Genomic DNA, 20427 nt, shown 5'->3' on the forward strand with positions numbered 1-20427 from the left:
GCATGTGTGTATTTATATATGCATAATTACATACAGTACATACACATGTATTATGTAAACACAAACTTTTATTTTGCATGTGATTAATCGTAATTAGTCTTTTGACAGCTGTAGAAATAAACCAAACTGCTGTAAGGACATAATTTTTAAATTATGCAAATCCTACCTTTTTTTTCCTGTAAGAGTGGGCGTGGCCATTTGTAACTTTTATGGGTCTGGCTTCCGGTCTCATCTGCATCCAGCTATTTACAGCCGTACAAAACAGATCGTTTTGCTGCTTGATATTGCAAATTGATGTGTCTTACCATATTATTTTAATGTATTGTCTTAATTATGAACACACCGAATTGTACTGCAAACAGTTTTACTGTTTACTGCACGTTATTCTTCTCCTTATTCCCTATTGCAGATAATGAACCGGAAGTCTCACCCATTGTCTTACTTAAGACATTTACGCATTTAAGTTCTTTTGCTTAAAAATTCTGATAAATCTTAAATAAACTGACATAAAATAACTCTACGTGTATTTTTAAAATATAGGACATTCTAAATATGAATGTGCTAAATATGTCAGAATGGCCATTTTTGATGCACGACTTAATTTACATTTGGACAAGCCTGTGAGCGCACGCGTGAACTTGTGCGTGAGGGATGAAGACAAAGAATCCCGCGCATCTAATTTTTTCGTGACATGGTGGGCGGTTCAGTTTTAGTCCTTTAAAAAGCCCCTGTACGAAGACAGACAGACAGACAGACACAGAAATAGAGCGACAGACAGAGAGGGAGCGAGAGAGAGAGTGGGCAAATCCACGGCACCATGACGCACAGGTCAGCGCGTCTCCTGCAGTGATGCTCCATTGACTCATTTAACCAGAGCGAAGTAGCGCAGCTCAGGACAGTCAGTCTCCTGCCATGGACTCTCTCGGCGGTCTCCTCTTACGGATATCGGTGCTTCTGTACGGCTCCTGTGGCGTTCTGGCGCTCCTGCCGGGAATAACGGAACCCGAGTTCATCCGCAGGTGTGTGCAGGCGCATAACACGCAGCGCTCACGCACCATTCCACCTGCGGTCAGTGCGCGTTCAATGGTAAGACAGGTGTTCGGGACGCAGGTATTTGATGTTTCGTTCTTGATAGCATTTATGTGTTCATCATCATTTGCGCAGTTAATCTTGTTTACATGTCATTAGTGTGTTTACATGTTTGTCTAAATGTTCCACCTTTGAAATGCTCATGGTAATATCTACGCTTTAGCAACAGCATGTCATTTTGTTTTTGTCCCAGAGTGTTTGATTTCAGTATAAAAAATATGCACAACCATCATTCTGGTTGCCATGGCGATGGAGAGATGTTTTTGTATGAGTGGAAAGGAAAGGCTCCCTATTGTGTGTGTATTGATCTGGATTTTTTTAGTAGTAGAAGAATGAAAAGAAAACAAAAGGTCTTTGTGATTGTAATGGTGCCTGACGAGGGTTCTGAAAAGATATTCTCAGATATCTCTTCATCAATAATAATTTAAAATGTGTTATTTATTTGATGTAATAACAGGTGTTATTTGAAATATTGTAAATATAGCATGCATATTCATTAATGCCTAATAATGAGCATATTAGTAATATATAAGCACATTATTGTAGTTAAACGTTCTGGGACAAATCAAATTTTAATGTCTCGTTCACACCAAGGATGATAACTATCGTGGCTATCTGTAAATTTTAGGGGTCAGGCTTCCGGTCTCATCCATGTCTAGCTAATTTGTAGCTGTACAAAACAACTTGTTTTGCTGCTTGATATTGCAAATCAATGTGTTTTACCATGTTTTATGTATTATCATAATTATATACACACTGGTTTGCAGTGCAAACTGTTTTACCGTGTACTGCAGGTAGTTATTCTTGTCTAGGGGATAATGAACCGGAAGTCTCACCCATAGGCTTACATCCACATTAAAGGAAAAGGGTGAGTTTTAATTATAGGTACGTTTGTATCATAACGACAAAGAACAAGTAAAAATCGTGTTAAGGGGGTTAAATAGATTTGAGGGGCTCAATATCACGTTTTTTGGGGTCACTTCAACCCGCGGATATGAACAACAACCTGCGGCAGCAGTGTTAAAACAGCCCAATTCCTCGGGAAAACGGCAGACTTGGCAACACTGTTTTCCAGGCGATGAACAGGATTGCCAGGTTTTCAGGGAGTAAAATACATGTTTTATTGGTGGGGTTCTCCTGGTAAAATTCGCATTCCAGGGCCTAAATATCATGTTTTTTGGGGTCGGTTCAACCAACGGACATGAAAAACAACCCACAATAACAGTGTAAAAGCAGCCAAATTCTGCGGGAAAACCACAGACTTGGCAACACTGGTGATGAATCACGAAAACACTGCCAGGCAATCAAAATCCATTTTGCTTTAACGAGCTCGAGCATTTAAAGTGGTAGACGACAAAACTGCAGTGCGCGTGATACTTTTCATTGTTGCGGACACTAATATAGTTATCTTTTTTGGTGAGAATGGGGCTTAAATATAAGTTTTAGTGCCGCTTGTTCATCTAATCCTGTCAGTTATATCTTAAATTCTGTCGTTAATTACTCACCCTCATGTTGTTCCAAACCCATAAGACCTTCGTTCATCTTTGAAACACAAATTAAGATATTTTTGATGAAATCCGAGTGCTTTCTGACCCTCCATAGACAGCAAGAGTCCTACCACAGAAACATAGTAAGGACATTGTTAAAATAGTCCATCTGAAATCAGTGGTTCAACCATAGTTTTATGAAGCTACGAGAATGCTATTGAGGGTCAGAAAGCTCTAGGACTTTATCAAAAATATCTTAATTTGTGTTTGGAAATGAATGAAGGTCTTACTGATTTGGATTGACATGAGGGTGAGTAATTAATGTCATAATTTTCATATTTGGGTGAACTATCTCTTTAAATCATATCTATGTTTAATTTAATTGATTTAGAGTATTATTTGTTTGTTTGTCTATAGTCCTGGGACAATGAATTGGCCAAAGGTGCCAGAGACCGAGCGAGACATTGCAAGGCCTCTCATCACCCTGGGCTGGCACATTTTGGGCACCCGCTGTTCGGGTGGATGGGTGAGAACATTTGGCTGGGGGCTCCATTTTCAGCCTTCTCAGTGGAGAACGCCATACACAGATGGAGCAAAGAAGGTGCTTACTCACTCAGAAATAACAACTGCTCACGCTTGTGTGGACACTACGCACAGGTATGTTTGGCTGTGAATATTTTTCAGTAATAAAAAGTTATTTTACCAGCCTTATGTATTTGTTCATGTATTGTATGTTTCAGTTAATGTGGTCTACAAGCTTCAAGCTGGGCTGTGCTGTAAATGTGTGCACTAAAGGAATCGAAAACTTCTCCACTCACCCAGAATCCACTATTTTTGTGTGCAACTATGGCGATACGTAAGTTAGACTTTATATTTGCACAAATAAAGCCAAATGTTAAAAACTAGGGAGATCAAGAAATTAAAAAATGTTTTTTTGTTATAATGCAGTGACGTAAAATAACCACTTTGGGTTTCCCAAAGCACCTTTCAGTGAACAGTTCTTTAAAGACCTTTTTTTTAGTGTGAAGAACATTTGAATAATCGAAAGAGTCTTTTTTGCGGTTTTGCGTATGTTAAAGGTTCTTCGTGGAATTATCAATGGCAATAAAGATCCTTTATTGCTAATAATGTGTATGTTTAGTACTATTATAAATATTATAGGGAAACATCCACCTTATGTCTGGAGGTTATGACTCTGTAAAATGTGTCATTTTCATAGTTGCAAAGATACAGATACAGGAAGTTCAATGCAGGTGAAAATATTACTATGTCTGCCTCTTGTGGTGATGTTTAGTAATGTTATTGTAACATGCTCTGTTACAGGGGACACGTTCATGGTGTTACTCCATATATAGCAGGTGTGGCCTGCAGCGGTTGTGGGTCAGAGATCTGCCGAGACAACGTTTGTAGTAAGAGGTTTTATATTAAAACATTACAGTAACACTCACAAAATAATCTGACACAATTAATAACTGGGTTTTTATCTTTCCACACCATTTGAAATATATATATATATATATATATATATATATTATAAATAATTACTTATAATATACCATTATATATTATTATATTATTCCACATTTACTGTACAGAGGAGCTACTGTATATCTACCAAATCTTACTCTTAAAATGACTCATTTGCATAATATAATGATAAAATGTACCAAAAATGGTGTAGAAGCAGTTTTCACTTAGAAATAGCTGGTAAATTTCACAACTAGTTACAATTAAATGGCAAGTAACACATTGAAATATATGTGAAATTTGAAATAGAAGAACTGAAATTCTGTTGTCTTATAAAACATACAAAAAAAACATTTTTTTTTACAGTATAGTCAGTTAAGTAATATATTTAGCTTGAATAAAACCAGTCAATTTAGATGTAATAAACTCAGAGTATATTTGGATAAATGCCAAGTCAATCACAGTATATATTGTTTCAAAGTAGCTCTTTAAACAGTCCTGTTTTTATATTTACAATATCTTAATCCTAATCTTTTATCATTTCCATATTTAAATCCACTTTGCATACACATCCCAGCATGACATCTTTCAAACCTACATCTTGCTCAGACATTCTGTGATTTCTCTTTTTACAGGATATGATTGGTTCCCTGGGTGGGACTATGGCCCACCCTCTTCAGCCTACAGCATTTCCTATTGGCTGAGTAATCTTGGACTGTGTCTACTAGGAGTTTGCTGGCTCCTCCACTTTTATGCAACACATTAATGTCATCCCTGTGTAACTGTTACGTCTTAAACTTGAACTTTAAAATTTGCATCTCTCCATAATTTCGTTATGGTTGGATATTACATTAGCAATCATTGAAATTTGATTATGAATAAGAAGAAATTTGTCTATAAGTATATATATAAAGTTTCCATTCTGCTGTGTGCAGATCATTTATTTTAGTTCCATATACACAGTAGGACTGTAAATGCATTTAGACAAACTGGAATTTTCATTTTACTTGTAAGAACGGCTATCATAAAAGTGCTAGTTGAATAAACTTGGGTTGATATTTTATACTCTTACTGCTTGTATTCTGTGTGATTTTCTTGCCCTCGGACTCAAAAAAGTGTGTTACAACCTCTCAGGATTATGAAGCGTGATTATGACTGTGTGTGATAGTGAAGATACACATCAGTACGGTGCCTGAGATTTCAGCTGTTGTGTGTTTCACACACATATAACCGACGTAGTCACGACACATTCCTGATGATTTTACAGTCACCATGGAAACGGGTGTACGTATAGCACACTGTAGGCCGTGAGTGAGAACAGTTATGAGTCACGAGTTACAAATTATGTTTTGAAGTAGTTGTGTGTTTATTTTTCTGAGTAATCAATCAACAGTGTTCTATTAGTACATGAATAATGTGTCATTGATGGGTTTATTATTTTAGGATGTCTGTACACCTGGGCTAATGACACAGAAAGATGTCAAAGATGAAAAATGAAAAATATTTTAAGAATCTCATTAAAAACGCATGAGTCAAGTTCTTAGACTAAAACTTTGTTTAAACAATTTTTGAAAGTTGCTTAATGATGGTCAAGTGTACCCATTAAATAAAAATCAATTAAAGTTTTGTTAATACACTACATTGTTAGTACACTACATGACATGAGTACATGAAAGAGTACACAACTTCATCATCAATTAAAAAAATACATATACAAGAATTTTTGAGTCATGAACAACATGTTTCTATTTTTAAGAACAATATTATATTTTATTTTATAATATTTTTTAATTATGCCAAAATCATAATTCATTCTTTGCTTAAATTGAAAAAAAATTGAGCTAAACAAACAAACAAACAAACAAAAATAAATAAATATATATATATATACACATATAAATTTTAATCTAATCACATTTTAATTGAAAACGTGATGATCACTGAAGAACTGTATTCACATCTTTAGAAATGGCATTTTTTTATATATTTTTGGAAAACCTCAGACCAGAATTAGGCTGAATGAGCTGAAGAAGTTACACAAACGAGTAAATGAGGAAAAAAAAAATTATATATATATATACATACATGCAATATATAAATTATAAAAAATATAAAAATATAAACAGAGCATATAATATAAAAATTCTAGAAAAAAAGAGGACAAAATCTTCATTAATTCATTTATTCACCAAGGATGTATTAAGTTAATAATTAAAAGTTTATTAAAAGTTCATAATAAATAATTTACATTGTTATAAAATATTTATATTTTGAATAAACACTGTACTTTTTAAACTTGTTATTCATGAAAGAATCCTGAAAAAAAAAATCACAGGTTCCAAAAAATATTTGGCAGCACAACTGTTGATATTATCCAACACTGATCATTCTAATAATAAATCTGCATATTAGAATGATTTCTGAAGGATCATGTGACACAAGACTGGAGTAACAGCTGATAAAAATTCAGCTTTTCATCACAGGAATAAATTCTATTTTAAAGTATGTTAAAATAAAAAACATTATTTTATATTGTAAAAACATTTTGCAATATTACTGTTTTTTTTTCTCTATTTTTAATCAAATAAATGCAGCCTTGATGAGCATAAGAGACTTCTTTAAAGACTATTACAAGTCTTACTGACCCCAAACTTTTGAACGGTAGTATATATATATATATATATATATATATATATCAAACAGGTAAATGAGGAATAAATAAATAAATAAATACATAAAATAAAATAAAACATTAATGAACATTAAACATTTACAGCCTGACTTGTGCATTTGCAGTATCCTGACCTCTTACCGCCTGTAATCTTATTTGTTTCACAATAGCTTCCTTGTAAATAAGCGTGTGAGAGAGACTGAAAGAAATGTTTGTGAATGTGGGCCAATCTCATTGATGTCACGCGAAATTCAACAGGCGCACAAGACAGAGTCTGATTCCTCTACACTCCGTCCTCACTCAGTATTTGCGGACTGAAGACAAATGACAGTTTCTTGATGGATTTTACAGCATAAAACTTTCTATAAGCATCTGTGTGTGGATCTAGGCAGCTGAGATTCTTCTGTTGAAGTGAGTGGAACTAACCAACTCTATTTTGACTGACTGCGGATCTACTTTTGGGTTTAAAAAGTCATTATGGTGTCATTTGGTACGGTATTGGCTGTGGTCACGCTACTTTCAATTATGCCAGTTCTGAGAGGAAGAGTAGAAAGTGAAACTCAACAAACTGGGACTCCGACCATGATGTTCAACATCCCAAACACCGAACAAACTGAAACACATGAGAGATTGGATGATGTTTTTTTAGATGAGACTTCAAACTTGCTCAAGGGTCTAGAGTTCTATGCTAGTGCTGATGATTTTTCTAGAAATGCTGTGGTTGAATCAACTAATATGTATTCAGTAGCTGATTCCATAACAGCCAGAACTGAATGTAATGAAATTAACTGTGAAGATGATAATATTGTACACAAGGGGCCTGAGATGGATAAGAACTTGAATAAGATGGGATGTGAAAGTGAATGCATAATTAATTCACTGGATAGGACCTCGTCTGATGGTTTGGATGATAACTCTAGTGGAGATCCAGTGGTCATCACACATCTCGGGCGAGTTCGTGGCCGTACTTTGGATAAAGCTCAGGTGTTCTATGGGATTCCATATGCAGACCCTCCTGTGGGGGACAAACGCTGGGCTCCTCCCGCACCCGTGACACCTTGGTCTTACATGTATGACGCCACATTTCCCCGTCCTGCTTGCATGCAGGTGTGTGTTGGTGAGTTCTCACGGATGTGTCCTCCTAAGGTAAGCCTAAGCTCCTAAGCTATGAAACACTCTGATCACATTTGCAAACCATCTACAAACTAGAACAGTACATTTAGACAATTATAGTATGTATTACATTACAGTACGTATTACATATATAACATCATGAAAGCTTGAGCGCCAATAAAATATTCAGTGTTACAGATGCTCATTTAGAGGTCTTTAAAAATAATTATCTTAATAATGTAATTTGTATAGGGACTCGAATATCAGGTGTTTTGACTTGGGTCTCTTAGTAACAATCTAGTAATTATCTAGCAATTCCCTAGCAACCATATTGCAACATGCTAAGAAACACTCAGAACACTTTATCAACCTCCTAGCAACTGACAACACCTACAGTAGCAACACCCCAAGAAACCACCCCTAGCAACACACAAAGAAAAACTCAAAACATGTCCATAACTGCATAGGAACACCCTAAGAAAGATTCAGAACACTTTATCAACCTCCTAACAACACCGTGGAAACCACCTAGCAACACTCTAGAAACCACATTGCAACATGCTAAAACACTCAGAACACTTCTGCAACCACACAGCAACACCCTGGAAACCATCTAGCAACATTCTAGAAACCACATAAAACAATCTAGAAACCACATAGCAACACAATAAGAAACGCTAAGAACACTCCAGCAACCGCATAGCAACACCCTGGCAACCACCTAGCAACAGTCTGGATACTGCATTGCAACATAATAATTTACATTTGATCAACCTCCTAGCAACATCTTGGCTACTACCTAGCAACATTCTAGAAACACACAAAGAAACACTCCAGCAATCACATAGCAACACCCTGGAAAGCACAAAGCAACACTCTAGAAACACATAGCAACTCACTAAGAAACACTCAGAACACTCCAGCAAGCATATAGCAACACCCAGGAAACCATCTAGCAACACTCTAAAAACCATATAGCAACACAATAAGAAATGCTAAGAACACTCCAGCAACCCACCTAGCAACACCCTGGAAACCACCTAGCAACACTCTGTATACCGCATAGCAACATACTAAGAAACACTTTATCAAACTCCTAGTAACATCCTGGCTATTACCTAGCAACACTCTAGACACACACAGAAATAAACAAATAAAAACTCCAGCAACCACATAGCAACAGCCTGGAAACCACAAAGCAACACTCTAGAAATCACATAGCAACACACATCAAGAAATGCTAAGGACACTCCAGCAACCACATGCCAACACCCTGGAAACCATCTAGCAACACTCTAGAAACCACATAGCAACCCAATAAGAATACTCCAGCAACACTATAATAATACTCCAGCAACCACCTAGCAACACCCTGGAAACCACCTAGCAACACTAGAAACCAAATAGCAACACACAAAGAAACACTCAGAACACTCCAGCAACCACATAGCAACACCCTGGAAACCACATAGCAACTCACTAAGAAACACTCAGAACACTTCACCAACCACATAGCAACACTCTGGCAACTACCTAGAAACCCCAGTTCAACAATCTAAAATGCTTAGAACACTTTAGGAACCAAATAGCAACACCCTGGCAACCACCTATCAATGCCCTAGCAATCACATCAGACCATGCTAAGTAAGTTATTAAACACTTTAACTGCATAGCAACACCTTGGCAACCACATAGCAGTATTAAAAGAAACACTCCAAGCATTGTAGCAACCACATAGTAACACACTGACAACCAACGGCATAGCATAATGCAACATGACATCAAAGACTCAGAACATACTGACAACTGCATAGCAACACCATAGCAACCACACATCAAGACAATTTAGAAAACCTAAGCAATGTAATATTGACGAAATTCATGCATTTCCACAGGTTAGTGAGGATTGCCTGTATCTAAACGTCTTTGTTCCTGTAAGCGTCAACCTGTCGTTGCCGATAGCAACACCCCTGCCAGTGATGGTATGGATTCATGGCGGTGATTTCATCGCTGGCTCTGCCTCCAAACCTCTATATGACGGCCGCTTCATCAGTAACTATAGCAACACAGTAGTTGTAAACATGGAGTATCGTCTCGGTTAGTCAATCTCATTTTCCATATTGGGGTACATGATGACATCTGACTGAGCCAGATCCTAAGAAGTTGTGGTCAATTTTTAGGAGCGTTTGGCTTCTTAGTCACAGGCAAAGATCCCGAGAGCTCCGCAGTGGGGAATTATGGGATTCTAGACCAGCAGGCAGCACTGCGCTGGGTCCAAGAAAATATTGCAGCTTTTGGAGGAGACCCAAAGAAGGTATCAGTGTGTTCGGGGGTGGATGAATGACGACAGTGTGGACATCTAATTACAGTATATTATATTTGTATGTGTGTAGGTTACTCTGTTTGGCGAAAGCGCTGGAGCCCAATCTGTGTGTCTTCATCTGATGATGCAGAGCAGCGAGTCTCTGTTTAGACATGCAGCCATACAGAGTTTACCATTCCCTTTGCCACTGAAAACCAGGTAAAACACACATAAAACACTCTTATTAAGCTCAGTCACAAAACTTAAGTCAGCTGTTTCACAGCCTAAGGCCAGTAAATTTGACATTAACATGCTGCTAATGAATATTCAACACATGAATAAAATACTTCATTTTGATTCAGCTGAACAAGGGGTGCCCAAACTCGGTCCTGGAGGGATGGTGTACTCCACTGCAGAGTTTAGCTCCAACCCCAATTAGACACACCTGAACCATATGAACTTTTTTAATACTTTTTTTAATCAACACTTTCCTCACCTCATCTGCCATTATGACGCAGTGCATTCTGGGATACAGTTTTGCCTTTGACAATCTTGGCAAAGCCAAGGTTGCCAGGATTTCACAACAAAACCCGCCCGAATGCTACTCAAAACTTGCTTAAAACTAGGTAAAAATTCCAGGGAGTAAAATCCATGTTTTTTGACAGGATTCCCCTAGTAAAATTTGCATTCCAGTGACTAAATATCACATTGGGGTAGCGCGTTTAGCTGCGAAACTTGCTAACTAGCAGGTTATTAGGAAAGGTGATTGCAGTTATTCATAAAAAAAAAAACCTTATACTCACTTCTGCTGTAGGTGAAGCTGGATCACAAATGATTTGCACGAACATAGACACATTTATGTAGATCGGGATGAGCATTCCTTTCACAAACAAACATAATCCACTGCATCTTCAGCAGTGCAGATGTCAGAGTAAATTACGACCACTATGTTCATTATTACATCCAGCAACACAACACATCAATCGCTTAATCTGAGATATTCTTGTCTAACTTACATCCCTGCTCCGGCATCGAAACAACGGAGGTCGGACTGTTACAGATATTGTAGGACGGGTCTGAGGTAAGACCCTCAATGTCAATCAACTATCGTGGGAGCGGCCTCTGTGGGTGTGACACCACACCGACAGGCATCTGAGAATGGCTCGATTTGAAAAAGGGGATTCACAGAAAACGGCTTACCTCCGCTTTGAAAAATAAGGTGGATAGAACAGTAGAGAAATCACAATGAAGCTAATGATGGTGCTTATGTTTTAGATGGGATGCTATGAAACTGGGCTGGGATTTTGCAAAACTGACTAACTGCTCAGCATTTGATCTGCCCTGTCTGCGCTCTCTCAGCTCACAAGACATTCTCAATGCCCAGGTTAAATCAGGTACATACTCACATCAGTGTTATTGTTAATGAATTCTTCAAAAAAAATCATTAATTGAAATTAATCTGAAGTAAAATTAAATATAAATATTAGATGAAAATGATTAAATATTTGCTGAACTTAAAAAAATTGACAAAACAGTTAACAAATTCAAAATATTACTAAAAACCTGTAATAGTATCTTAATAATACTCAAATGAATTAACATAAAAATAAATTAAAGCTGAACAGAATTATACAATATAAAACAAATTAATAAAAATGGCAAAAGCATAAAATCACTAAAAACTAAAAATTACTACTAATAAATATGATTAATTATTTTATTACATGAACAAAAAAGCATTCAGAGTTATATATAATTGTCTGGGACAACAGTCAAATATATAATTCAGTGAACAATTAATAAAAAATGATGCAGTATGTAATAAGCATATATCAGACATAAACATCATGTGCAAACACTGAAATGAACTAAAATCTAATTGTGTGCTTTTGAAGGTTCTAAGATCATCAACCCATTTCGTTTCCTGGAAGCCTTTGAGATATGGGGGCCGTTCCTTGACGGAGGGCTGATCCAGGAACAGCCAATCACAGCCTTCCAAACAGGCCACTGGCAGAGTTACAAGCCCGTTATACTTGGTTTGTTCTTCAACAACATCAGCATATTCTGGGTTAAACATAATCTTAACTGTCACATGTTGTTGATTACCATAGAACAAAATTGGTGTGGAATGAACTTAACCAAGGCTTACTTTTTATTTAAAGGAATAGTTTACCCAAAAATGAATGTGCTCATACTCAGGCCATCAGAGATGTAGATGAGTTTGTTTCTTCATCAGAACAGATTTGGAGAAATTCAGCATTACATCACTCGCTCACAAATGGATCCTCTGCACTGAATGGGTGCCATCAGAATGAGAGTCCAAACAGCTGATAAAAACATCACAATAATCCACAAGTAATCCACACCACACCAGTTCAACCTACATTTTATGAAATTAAAAGGCTGTATGTTGAAAAAGGTCCTCTATCCATAATATTGCTTTATCAAGTGAAAAAGTCTGAACATCTGAATCAGGAGAGAAATATGCACAGATCAAGCACTATTTACAAGGGGAAATAGTCTAAAACAGTTCTAAACAAATGGACTTTTTTACTGGAGGAAGTGTTATTATGGATTATGGTCCCGTATTTTGGCCAGAAGTGATGATTTAAAGTTAAAACGTCTTGATGGATTTGTTTCTTACAAACACACAGCTTTTTGCCTCACAAGACATTAATTGATCTACTGGAGTCACATGGAGCACATGTGGATTATTGTGATGTTAGACTCTCATTCTGGCGGCACCCATTCACTGCAGATGATCCATTGGTGAGCAAGTGACGTAATACATACATAAATTTCTCCAATCATGTTCTGATGAAGAAACAAACTCATCTACATCTCAGATGGTTCCTGGGTCAATACATTTTCATTTTTGGTTGAACTATTCTTGAATATTCTTTAAGGTTAGCTTTGTTTACCTCTGAGAGCTCTCGTCTGGTCTGTCCTTTAGGTACAACCTCTGAGGAAGGCGTCACCTTTGTGTACAACGTTTTCAACCAGTCCTTATCAATGCTGAAATGCGTGCTCTACACTGCTGCCATTTTTAAGCAACATGCACTTAAAATTCTGCACAAATACATTCCCTTCTACCGAAACCAGGACAGAAGAGTGATGCTTTCACAAGTAAGACATCAAACAACAGCACAACAAAGACAAACAGCACAAAATAAAGGTTAGACATTACGTGTTCTTACACTTCTTCTGATTTGCAGATTGTCACGGATTACATGTTTCTGTGTCCGGCTCGATATGCTGCTCATTCTGGAGTGAAAGTCGGTGGAGCCATTTGGCTGTATGTATTCGACCACGCTCCATCGGATCACAACATATGGGCGGGGCTTCCATTCTGCTACAATCATACCTGCCATGGGGCGGAGCTTCCCTTTCTATTTGACTCAGCCTCTAGCACTAACTTCACTTTTACACCACAAGAGACCCTTCTGGCCAATCGGATGGCGTGTTACTGGGGAACATTTGCCCACACGGGAGACCCAAACTCTCGAAGTGAACAGACGCAGTTTTGCACACAGCAGAGGCTGCCTGTTTGGCCACGGTACACGGCTACAGAGGGCTGGCCCATCCTGAACCTGACTCTACAGTCACACCCACAGCACGGGGACAGGGACCATTTCTGTGACTTCTGGGATCGGCTGGACATCTATTGAAGGGAGGAGACTGAGCTGGAGGAAAGACATGCAAGATCAGGGCACCAACAATTTTGATAAACTCTTTGCTATTCATTAACCATTCTGCTTTTCCTTTTTTATTCAAATATAATCTTCACATAGATATAATCAATGACAGGGCCAGTATAATAACAACATATTCTTTTTAAAGTACATTACAATTCATGTTGGGGGTTGGTCATTTTTTTCATAAAAGAAGTCTCTGCTTCACCAGCTGCATTTATTTGATCAAAAAATACAATAAAACAGTAATATTGTGAAATATCATTATAATTTAAAATACCTGTTTTCTGTTTTGATATATTTAAAAATGCATTTTATTCCTGTGATGCAAAGCTGAATTTTCAGCATCATTACATCAGTCTTCAGTGTCACATGATCTTTCAGAAATCATTCTAATATGCTGATTTGCTGTTCAAGAAACATTTCTTACTATTATCAGTGTTAAAAAACAGTCCAGCCATTTAATAGTTTTGTTGAAACTGTGTTTTTTGAATAACAGAAATGTCAAAATAACAACTTATTAGAACCTTTTGTAACATTATAAATGTCTTTACTCTCATTTTTCTATCAGTTGCATCCTTGCGGAATAAAATATTTTATTTCATTAAAAAAAAAATCATACTGACCCCAAACTTTTGAACAGAGTAAACTGTACTTTTACTGACTTACTAAATGTCAGGCTTTAAAAAAATCCTTCAACAAAATACCAGACAATAGTAATTTTTTACTTTTTTTTTTTGAAAAACTAATTATGTTAGTTAATAAATGTTAAATGCATGAAGAACCATATCACAAATATTCCTATTATTTGTTTCCAGAAAATTATTGAATGCATTTATACTCTGTTTTAAAAAACAATTTGTATATTCTATGCAGGTGTTACAAAAATTACAGAATTTTATATAAATAAGTAAATGAATAAATATTATGTAATAAAGATATTTGGATTTTAAAAAATGTTGGAATGTCTTTGCATTATATAATAAATAAATATCAAAGCAAGTGGCATTTATTTTAAAAATACATAAAATGAAGAAAAAAATTTAAGTAGGTTTTAAATGTAGTTAATATGATGATTTATAGCTGTTTTTATTCTCACATTTGTGAACTTGAAAGGATCTGACATCACACAACCGCTAAAATGCTCAAAAAATTAAAGATTTTGAGAGAAGGTTTACCAGCATTTGTTTGCAGATGCCACTTTGTTTGATATTTTGCGTCAAATAATTTGACATTCAGAATTTTTCAAGCATGACTTTAAGGGATAGTTCACCCAAAAATGAAAATTCTGTCATTAACTACTCACCCTCATGTCGTTCCAAACCTGTAAGACTTTTGTTCGTCTTCAGAACACAAATTAAGATATTTGTGATGAAATCTGAGAGCTCTCTGACCCTTCATAGACAGCAAGGGTCCTACCAAGTTCAAGGTCCAGAGAGGTACCAAGAACACAATAGTCTATTTACAAAATAGTCAGTGGTTTGACCGTAATTTTATCAAGCTACGAGAATAAAAAACAAATCCCAAAATAGCTATTCAACAATTCTTCTTCTCCAGATCCCCCTAGCACCTTTTTGGAGAGTACCACAATGCACTGTTCTCTGAACATAAAGCAGATAAAAGCATAAAGTTGTTATTTTACTTTATTTTGTGCACAAAAATTATTCTTGTAGCTTCATAAGATTACGGTTGAACCACTAATGTTTACTGATTTTGTTGATGTTCTTGGTACCTTTCTGGACCTTGAATGTAGTAGGACTTCGGATTTCATCAGAAATATCTTAATTTGTGTTGTAAAGATAATCAAACTCTTACAGGTTTGGAACGACATGAGGGTAATTAATGACAGAATTTTCAGTTTTGGATGAACTATCCCTTTAAATACTTTCTAGGGCCACTGTAAACATAAGTCAGAGGTCAGCGTGTAGTGTATAAGAAGCATGTAGCGGATGACTTATTATTACATACTTATGCATCTGTTGACTGAGTGAGGTTTGAACCCTCCAGCTTTTCTTCCTCCTCTTCCTCATCCTCCTCATCGCGTGTTTGAGGGCCAGTGCGTAATGGAGAGCATGTGTGTAAAACAGCCCCTACGCATAAGAGTCTGTGCAAACACTGCACCACAGAAACAACCAGCTGCTTCTTTCCACTGACCGACTCCAGACCCAGTGCAGAACTCTCACTAAACCCGAACCCAAATCTCAACTCAGGCATTTGTGACTCTTGCTCTTTGGTCTTGTCCCACTGTTTCAGATCATCCAAGAAACATATCTGGATATCCAGAAACCGTCTGTGATTGTGAGCATACAAAGTTCTAGGCAAACACAATAAAGCCTCCGCAAGGAGCCTACAGCTCTCTGGATCACAAGAGTTGCGTTTGTTCAACAAATAGTAATGTAGCAAGAACTCAAACGTGCCGCCAACGGGAATCACTCCGCCTGTGTGCATAATTTCACCCCACAGGTCTTGTGATGAAATCACGCTTTTTGATTGGTCCGAACATGTGTTCGCCAGTGTCTGACAGTAGCTTTCAGACAGATGTTGGAGCATTGCAAACATACCTTGGCTCACACACACAGTCTGGTCAAGCAATCCCGGCGCAGGTGCACAAAGAACAAGTGTGTGCATGTGCGTAAATGTTCCTAGAGAGGCATAGCAATGCCCGCCTAATTGCACACGTCTGCAGTACTTCAGCATCACAAGGTGTTGAAGCGGTGGATGAGATAATGTTTCTGCAGCGCTGATGTTTGAAAGAAACTCCAGCTGGGGCGAATCAACACACTCAAGTAGAGAAACGTGATTCAGTCGAGCCCATTGCAACACAATTTCCGGCTGCTTCACGGAAGACAGAATGACACGCACTTGTAAGTCTAATAAACTCGCTAACTTTTGCTTCATGACGCTCTCTGTGCGATGCAGATGGTCCTTTTGAATGCATACGGATATGTTTTCACCTACAGCTCCAAAACTCTCATATAAAATGAGTGCATTTATTGGTCCTTGCAGTTCAGTCCACACTGACCAATCACGAGTCACAACCAGCCCTTCAATCACCTCTGAACAGCCAATAGGAAGTCCTGTCACGGGCGTATACATAAAAGAGAAGTTCGAATGTATGAATGAAATTGTTTCTACTGCGTCTTGATGTTGATTGACTTTGTGGAAAAACTCACACAAGACTCGTGTCAGTACATCCGCCTGGCCAATCCCCACTCTTCCAGAAATATACCCGCCGATCAACAAATCAAGAACGCTGCCCTCCAGTTTGTAACTATGGCGACTACAGTACAATGAGGCATATGGGGTAATTTTGTGTGTTATGACATCTTCCAATTCCTTCCTGCTCACAGCCATCAGGCGATTAGCAAGATTTCGAAGCCCAGGGACGCTCCAAGATCCTTTGCGGTACATGTGTGAGTCTTGGATTCCTCGTAACAGCGTGGCCAGCAGGAGAATGAATGATTTTGTGCCGTCTCCAGTAGCTTTAGCATGTGCACACACACAGTCCAACACCATCCTAGAGAAGATGACAAATGCTAAATAAATCTGGATCATTTTCATATAAAAATATGCTTAATATAAATAAATCCTGAAAAAATTTTTTTTTTGGTCTCTCTAGATTTGAAATTCTAATACATACTATTCACAGGTATTTATTTTCATTTAGCCTACTGATTTATATATAAATAAATTCATTTAGCCTAATGATTTATTATATAACATTTTTAGAACTATATTCATGTATGTTTATACACATATATACACTATTTTTCAAAGGTTTGGGTTCAGTAAAACAAATAAAAAATTAATTTAAATTTTAAAAATCTATTCAGCAAATAAGGAAATATATAAACAAATATAATATAAAATATATAATAATATTAGAAAAAAAATTGAGAAATAAAGTCAGAATTGCAAGATATAAACTCACCATTCTGTTTTTATTACGTCAAAATTGTAAGAAATAAACTTGCAAATTTGACTTTTTTTTCTCAGAATGGCGAGTTTATATCTCGCAATTGCAAATTAAGTCAAAATTCTGAGATATACACTCACAATTCTGAGGTATTAATAGAGGTAATATCTTGCAATTGCAAGTTATTAATTCAGAATTGAGAGATATATAATTTCAATTCTTAGAAATAAATTCAGAACTGCAAGATATAAACTCACAATTCTGACTGTTTTTCAGAATGGTGAGTTTATATCTCGCAATTGCGAGTTATTACGTCAAAATTGTGACGAATAAACTCGCAAAATTAGACTTTTTTTCTCAGAATGTTCAGAATTCTGAGATATAAACTCAGATTTCTGAGACATGAAGTCAGAATTGCGTAACAAACTCACAATCGCGAGTTATAAAGTTAGAATTGTATGATATCTCGTAATTGCGAGTTAAGTCAGAATTGTGAGACATAAACTCATAAAAATTAGTTTTTATCTCACAATTCTGAGAAAAAAAGTCATAAAAACTCAGTTGCATGAAAAAAAAATCAGAATTGTGAGCCATAAACTCGCAATTGTGAGAAAAACAGTCAGAATGGTGAGTTTGTATGTTGCAATTCTGACTTCATTTCTCAGAATTGAGTTTATATCTAACAGTTCTGACTTTATAACTCGCAATTGTGAGTTTGTCATGCAATTCTGACTTTATTTCTCAGAATTAAGTTTATATCTAACAATTCTGATTTTATAACTCACAAAGTTTATATCACGCAATTATGAGGAAAAAAGTCAGAACTGTAAGATCAAAAGTTGCACTAACCTTTTTTTTATTTTTATATTAAATTGATCAATATTCAAAGTAAAGATTGTTACATTGCAAAAAATAAAATAAAATAAAAAAATAAACCTATTTCAAATAAATTATGTGGTTCTGAATTTGTGTTCATCAAAAAATCCTGGAATCAAGCACCTGTTCCACAAAATATAAAAAGCAAATAGGCATAATAGAACGATTTCTGAAGGACCATGTGACACTGAAGACTGAAGTAATGATGCTGAAAATTCAGCTCTGCATCACATATTTCAAAATATATTTAAATAGAAAACAGCTTTTTTATATTGTAATAATATTTCACAATATTACTATTTTTACTGTTTTTTTTTATTTAAAAAAAATGCAGCCTTGGAGAGTAGAAACAAATCATAAGGTGTGGTTTGCTAGCTTATATTCTGGTCTAGCAGTAAATATGTATATACCTTTTTTATTTTTAAAATAATGAGCAGTATGGATACCTGGCCATGGGGTGTTGCAGGTGTAGTGTGCTAAGAAGGCGTTGTCCATGTCTGGTGATGAGAGTTTCTCCGGTGTCTCGAGTGAACAGCACACTTCCACCGTCTGGACCGAAACAACGGCGGACTACACACTCCAGCGCTCCAACCACACCGACACACACCTGCAAAGACACACACTCCTCCTGCATCTACACACACACACACACACACACACGTCTGGTTTATTATCTTTGTGGGGACTCTCCATAGGCGCAATGGTTTGTATACTGTCCACACTGTATTTTCTATCCCCTTACCCTAACCCTACCCCTAAACCTAACCCTTACAGAAAACTTTCTGCATTTTTACTTTCTCAAAAAATCTCATTCTGTATGATTTATAAGCTTTTGTACCCATGGGGACCTCAAGCCAGTCCCCACAATGTCAAAAATTTCAGGTTTTACTATCCTTGTGGGGACATTTGGTCCCTCAATGTAGCAAAAACAAGTACACACACACACACACAAAACAACATTGTTGACACTAACAAAGAGAATGTATTAAACAAAAACATACATGAAGCACATCAACAATATATGAGGACAGATACATTAAGTGAAACATGTTTCTAAGGAACAAGCAAACTTGTGTACGTTTGTCTAAACAGTAGCACTTTTGTGATACTGGCAGATGCATAAAACACCTGTGAATTCGTCATATGACGAATTACACAGTTGGATATACATAAGAAAAAAAAAAAAAAAACATGAAACCAAAAGAACGGAATCGAAACAAAGCCATACAACCCAACAAACCTGTGTAAAATGATCTCGAAACGACAATAACCTTCTAGTCTGTTAAACATCCTTAAGCTTCATGCAGTATCCAGGCGACACTCTTCTTCTACCATCTGTTTTTTCTTCAAGTAAACTTAGCGGAATATACTGACACCTACCGGACAGATGGTGGAAGCGTCTTGTATTAATAATACAATATATGAAATATATATTTAATAAAACTTCTGATATATTTTCATAGAAAAACGTTCCATAAATGGTGCATTTCATCATTTTAGATTCAATAAAATTTGTTAAGTAAAAATCTGTTAAATAAACTTTAAAACCTTCACTGCAGTGTATACAGAGAGTGAATTATACCATAAAATAAAACTTTTAGGGTTTTAAAATGATATGTAAGATATATTACGCATAAAGTAGATAAATTATATATTGTAAGATATAATTATATTTATTACATAAATTATACATTAAATATAAATTATGATTTATATTTAATACCTAAATTATACACTACCAGTGAAAAGTTTTCGAAAGAAGTCTCTTCACCAAGTCTGCATTTATTTGATCCAAATTACAGCAAAAACAGTAC

General features: G+C 36.3%; 3 protein-coding genes across 5 annotated transcripts; 2 read left to right on the top strand and 1 right to left on the bottom strand.

Moving 5' to 3' along the window:
* Positions 1 to 621: 621 nt before the first annotated feature.
* glipr1b (GLI pathogenesis-related 1b) lies at positions 622 to 5114 on the top strand. Of its 2 annotated transcripts, none has more exons than XM_051134327.1 (5): positions 622 to 1110; positions 2994 to 3233; positions 3317 to 3432; positions 3900 to 3985; positions 4679 to 5114. In XM_051134327.1, the coding sequence occupies exons 1-5, from the start codon at positions 913 to 915 to the stop codon at positions 4807 to 4809; spliced, it is 771 nt and encodes a 256-aa protein (XP_050990284.1). In that variant the 5' UTR covers positions 622 to 912; the 3' UTR covers positions 4810 to 5114. The 2 variants fall into 2 exon arrangements, with proteins under 2 accessions (XP_050990284.1, XP_050990285.1); XM_051134328.1 differs by having other exon boundaries at positions 622 to 1086.
* A 1648-nt stretch (positions 5115 to 6762) lies between these two features.
* On the top strand, positions 6763 to 13951 carry si:dkey-30c15.17 (cAMP-regulated D2 protein). Its single transcript, XM_051135896.1, has 8 exons — positions 6763 to 7860; positions 9723 to 9924; positions 10008 to 10141; positions 10221 to 10348; positions 11405 to 11523; positions 12025 to 12165; positions 13083 to 13255; positions 13345 to 13951. Exons 1-8 carry the CDS (start codon positions 7192 to 7194, stop codon positions 13795 to 13797), a joined length of 2019 nt encoding a protein of 672 aa, XP_050991853.1. The 5' UTR covers positions 6763 to 7191; the 3' UTR covers positions 13798 to 13951.
* On the bottom strand, positions 13737 to 19939 carry bbs10 (Bardet-Biedl syndrome 10). 2 transcript variants are annotated; one of them, XM_051135898.1, is made up of 4 exons: positions 19854 to 19939; positions 19060 to 19247; positions 15790 to 17338; positions 13737 to 13812 (listed from the first exon to the last, which is right to left on the bottom strand). In XM_051135898.1, the coding sequence occupies exons 2-3, from the start codon at positions 19245 to 19247 to the stop codon at positions 15790 to 15792; spliced, it is 1737 nt and encodes a 578-aa protein (XP_050991855.1). In that variant the 5' UTR covers positions 19854 to 19939; the 3' UTR covers positions 13737 to 13812. The 2 variants fall into 2 exon arrangements, with proteins under 2 accessions (XP_050991855.1, XP_050991854.1); XM_051135897.1 differs by lacking the exon at positions 13737 to 13812 and having other exon boundaries at positions 15621 to 17338; positions 19885 to 19927.
* Between the last annotated feature and the right edge of the window lie 488 nt (positions 19940 to 20427).

This window comes from Labeo rohita, chromosome 18 (assembly GCF_022985175.1).
Source record: "Labeo rohita strain BAU-BD-2019 chromosome 18, IGBB_LRoh.1.0, whole genome shotgun sequence".
NCBI lineage: Eukaryota > Metazoa > Chordata > Actinopteri > Cypriniformes > Cyprinidae > Labeo > Labeo rohita.

Excerpts from the sequence above, each read along its gene's own strand:
- glipr1b (XM_051134327.1), top strand. The coding sequence starts at position 913 with ATGGACTCTCTCGGCGGTCTCCTCTTACGGATATCGGTGCTTCTGTAC. Across the intron at positions 3,234-3,316 it reads TGTGTGGACACTACGCACAG|TTAATGTGGTCTACAAGCTT; the intron begins GTATGTTTGGCT and ends TGTATGTTTCAG. Across the intron at positions 3,986-4,678 it reads CTGCCGAGACAACGTTTGTA|GATATGATTGGTTCCCTGGG; the intron begins GTAAGAGGTTTT and ends CTCTTTTTACAG.
- si:dkey-30c15.17 (XM_051135896.1), top strand. The coding sequence starts at position 7,192 with ATGGTGTCATTTGGTACGGTATTGGCTGTGGTCACGCTACTTTCAATT. Across the intron at positions 12,166-13,082 it reads TTACAAGCCCGTTATACTTG|GTACAACCTCTGAGGAAGGC; the intron begins GTTTGTTCTTCA and ends TCTGTCCTTTAG. Across the intron at positions 13,256-13,344 it reads GAAGAGTGATGCTTTCACAA|ATTGTCACGGATTACATGTT; the intron begins GTAAGACATCAA and ends TCTGATTTGCAG.
- bbs10 (XM_051135898.1), bottom strand. The coding sequence starts at position 19,247 with ATGCAGGAGGAGTGTGTGTCTTTGCAGGTGTGTGTCGGTGTGGTTGGA. Across the intron at positions 17,339-19,059 it reads CTGCAACACCCCATGGCCAG|GATGGTGTTGGACTGTGTGT; the intron begins GTATCCATACTG and ends CATCTTCTCTAG.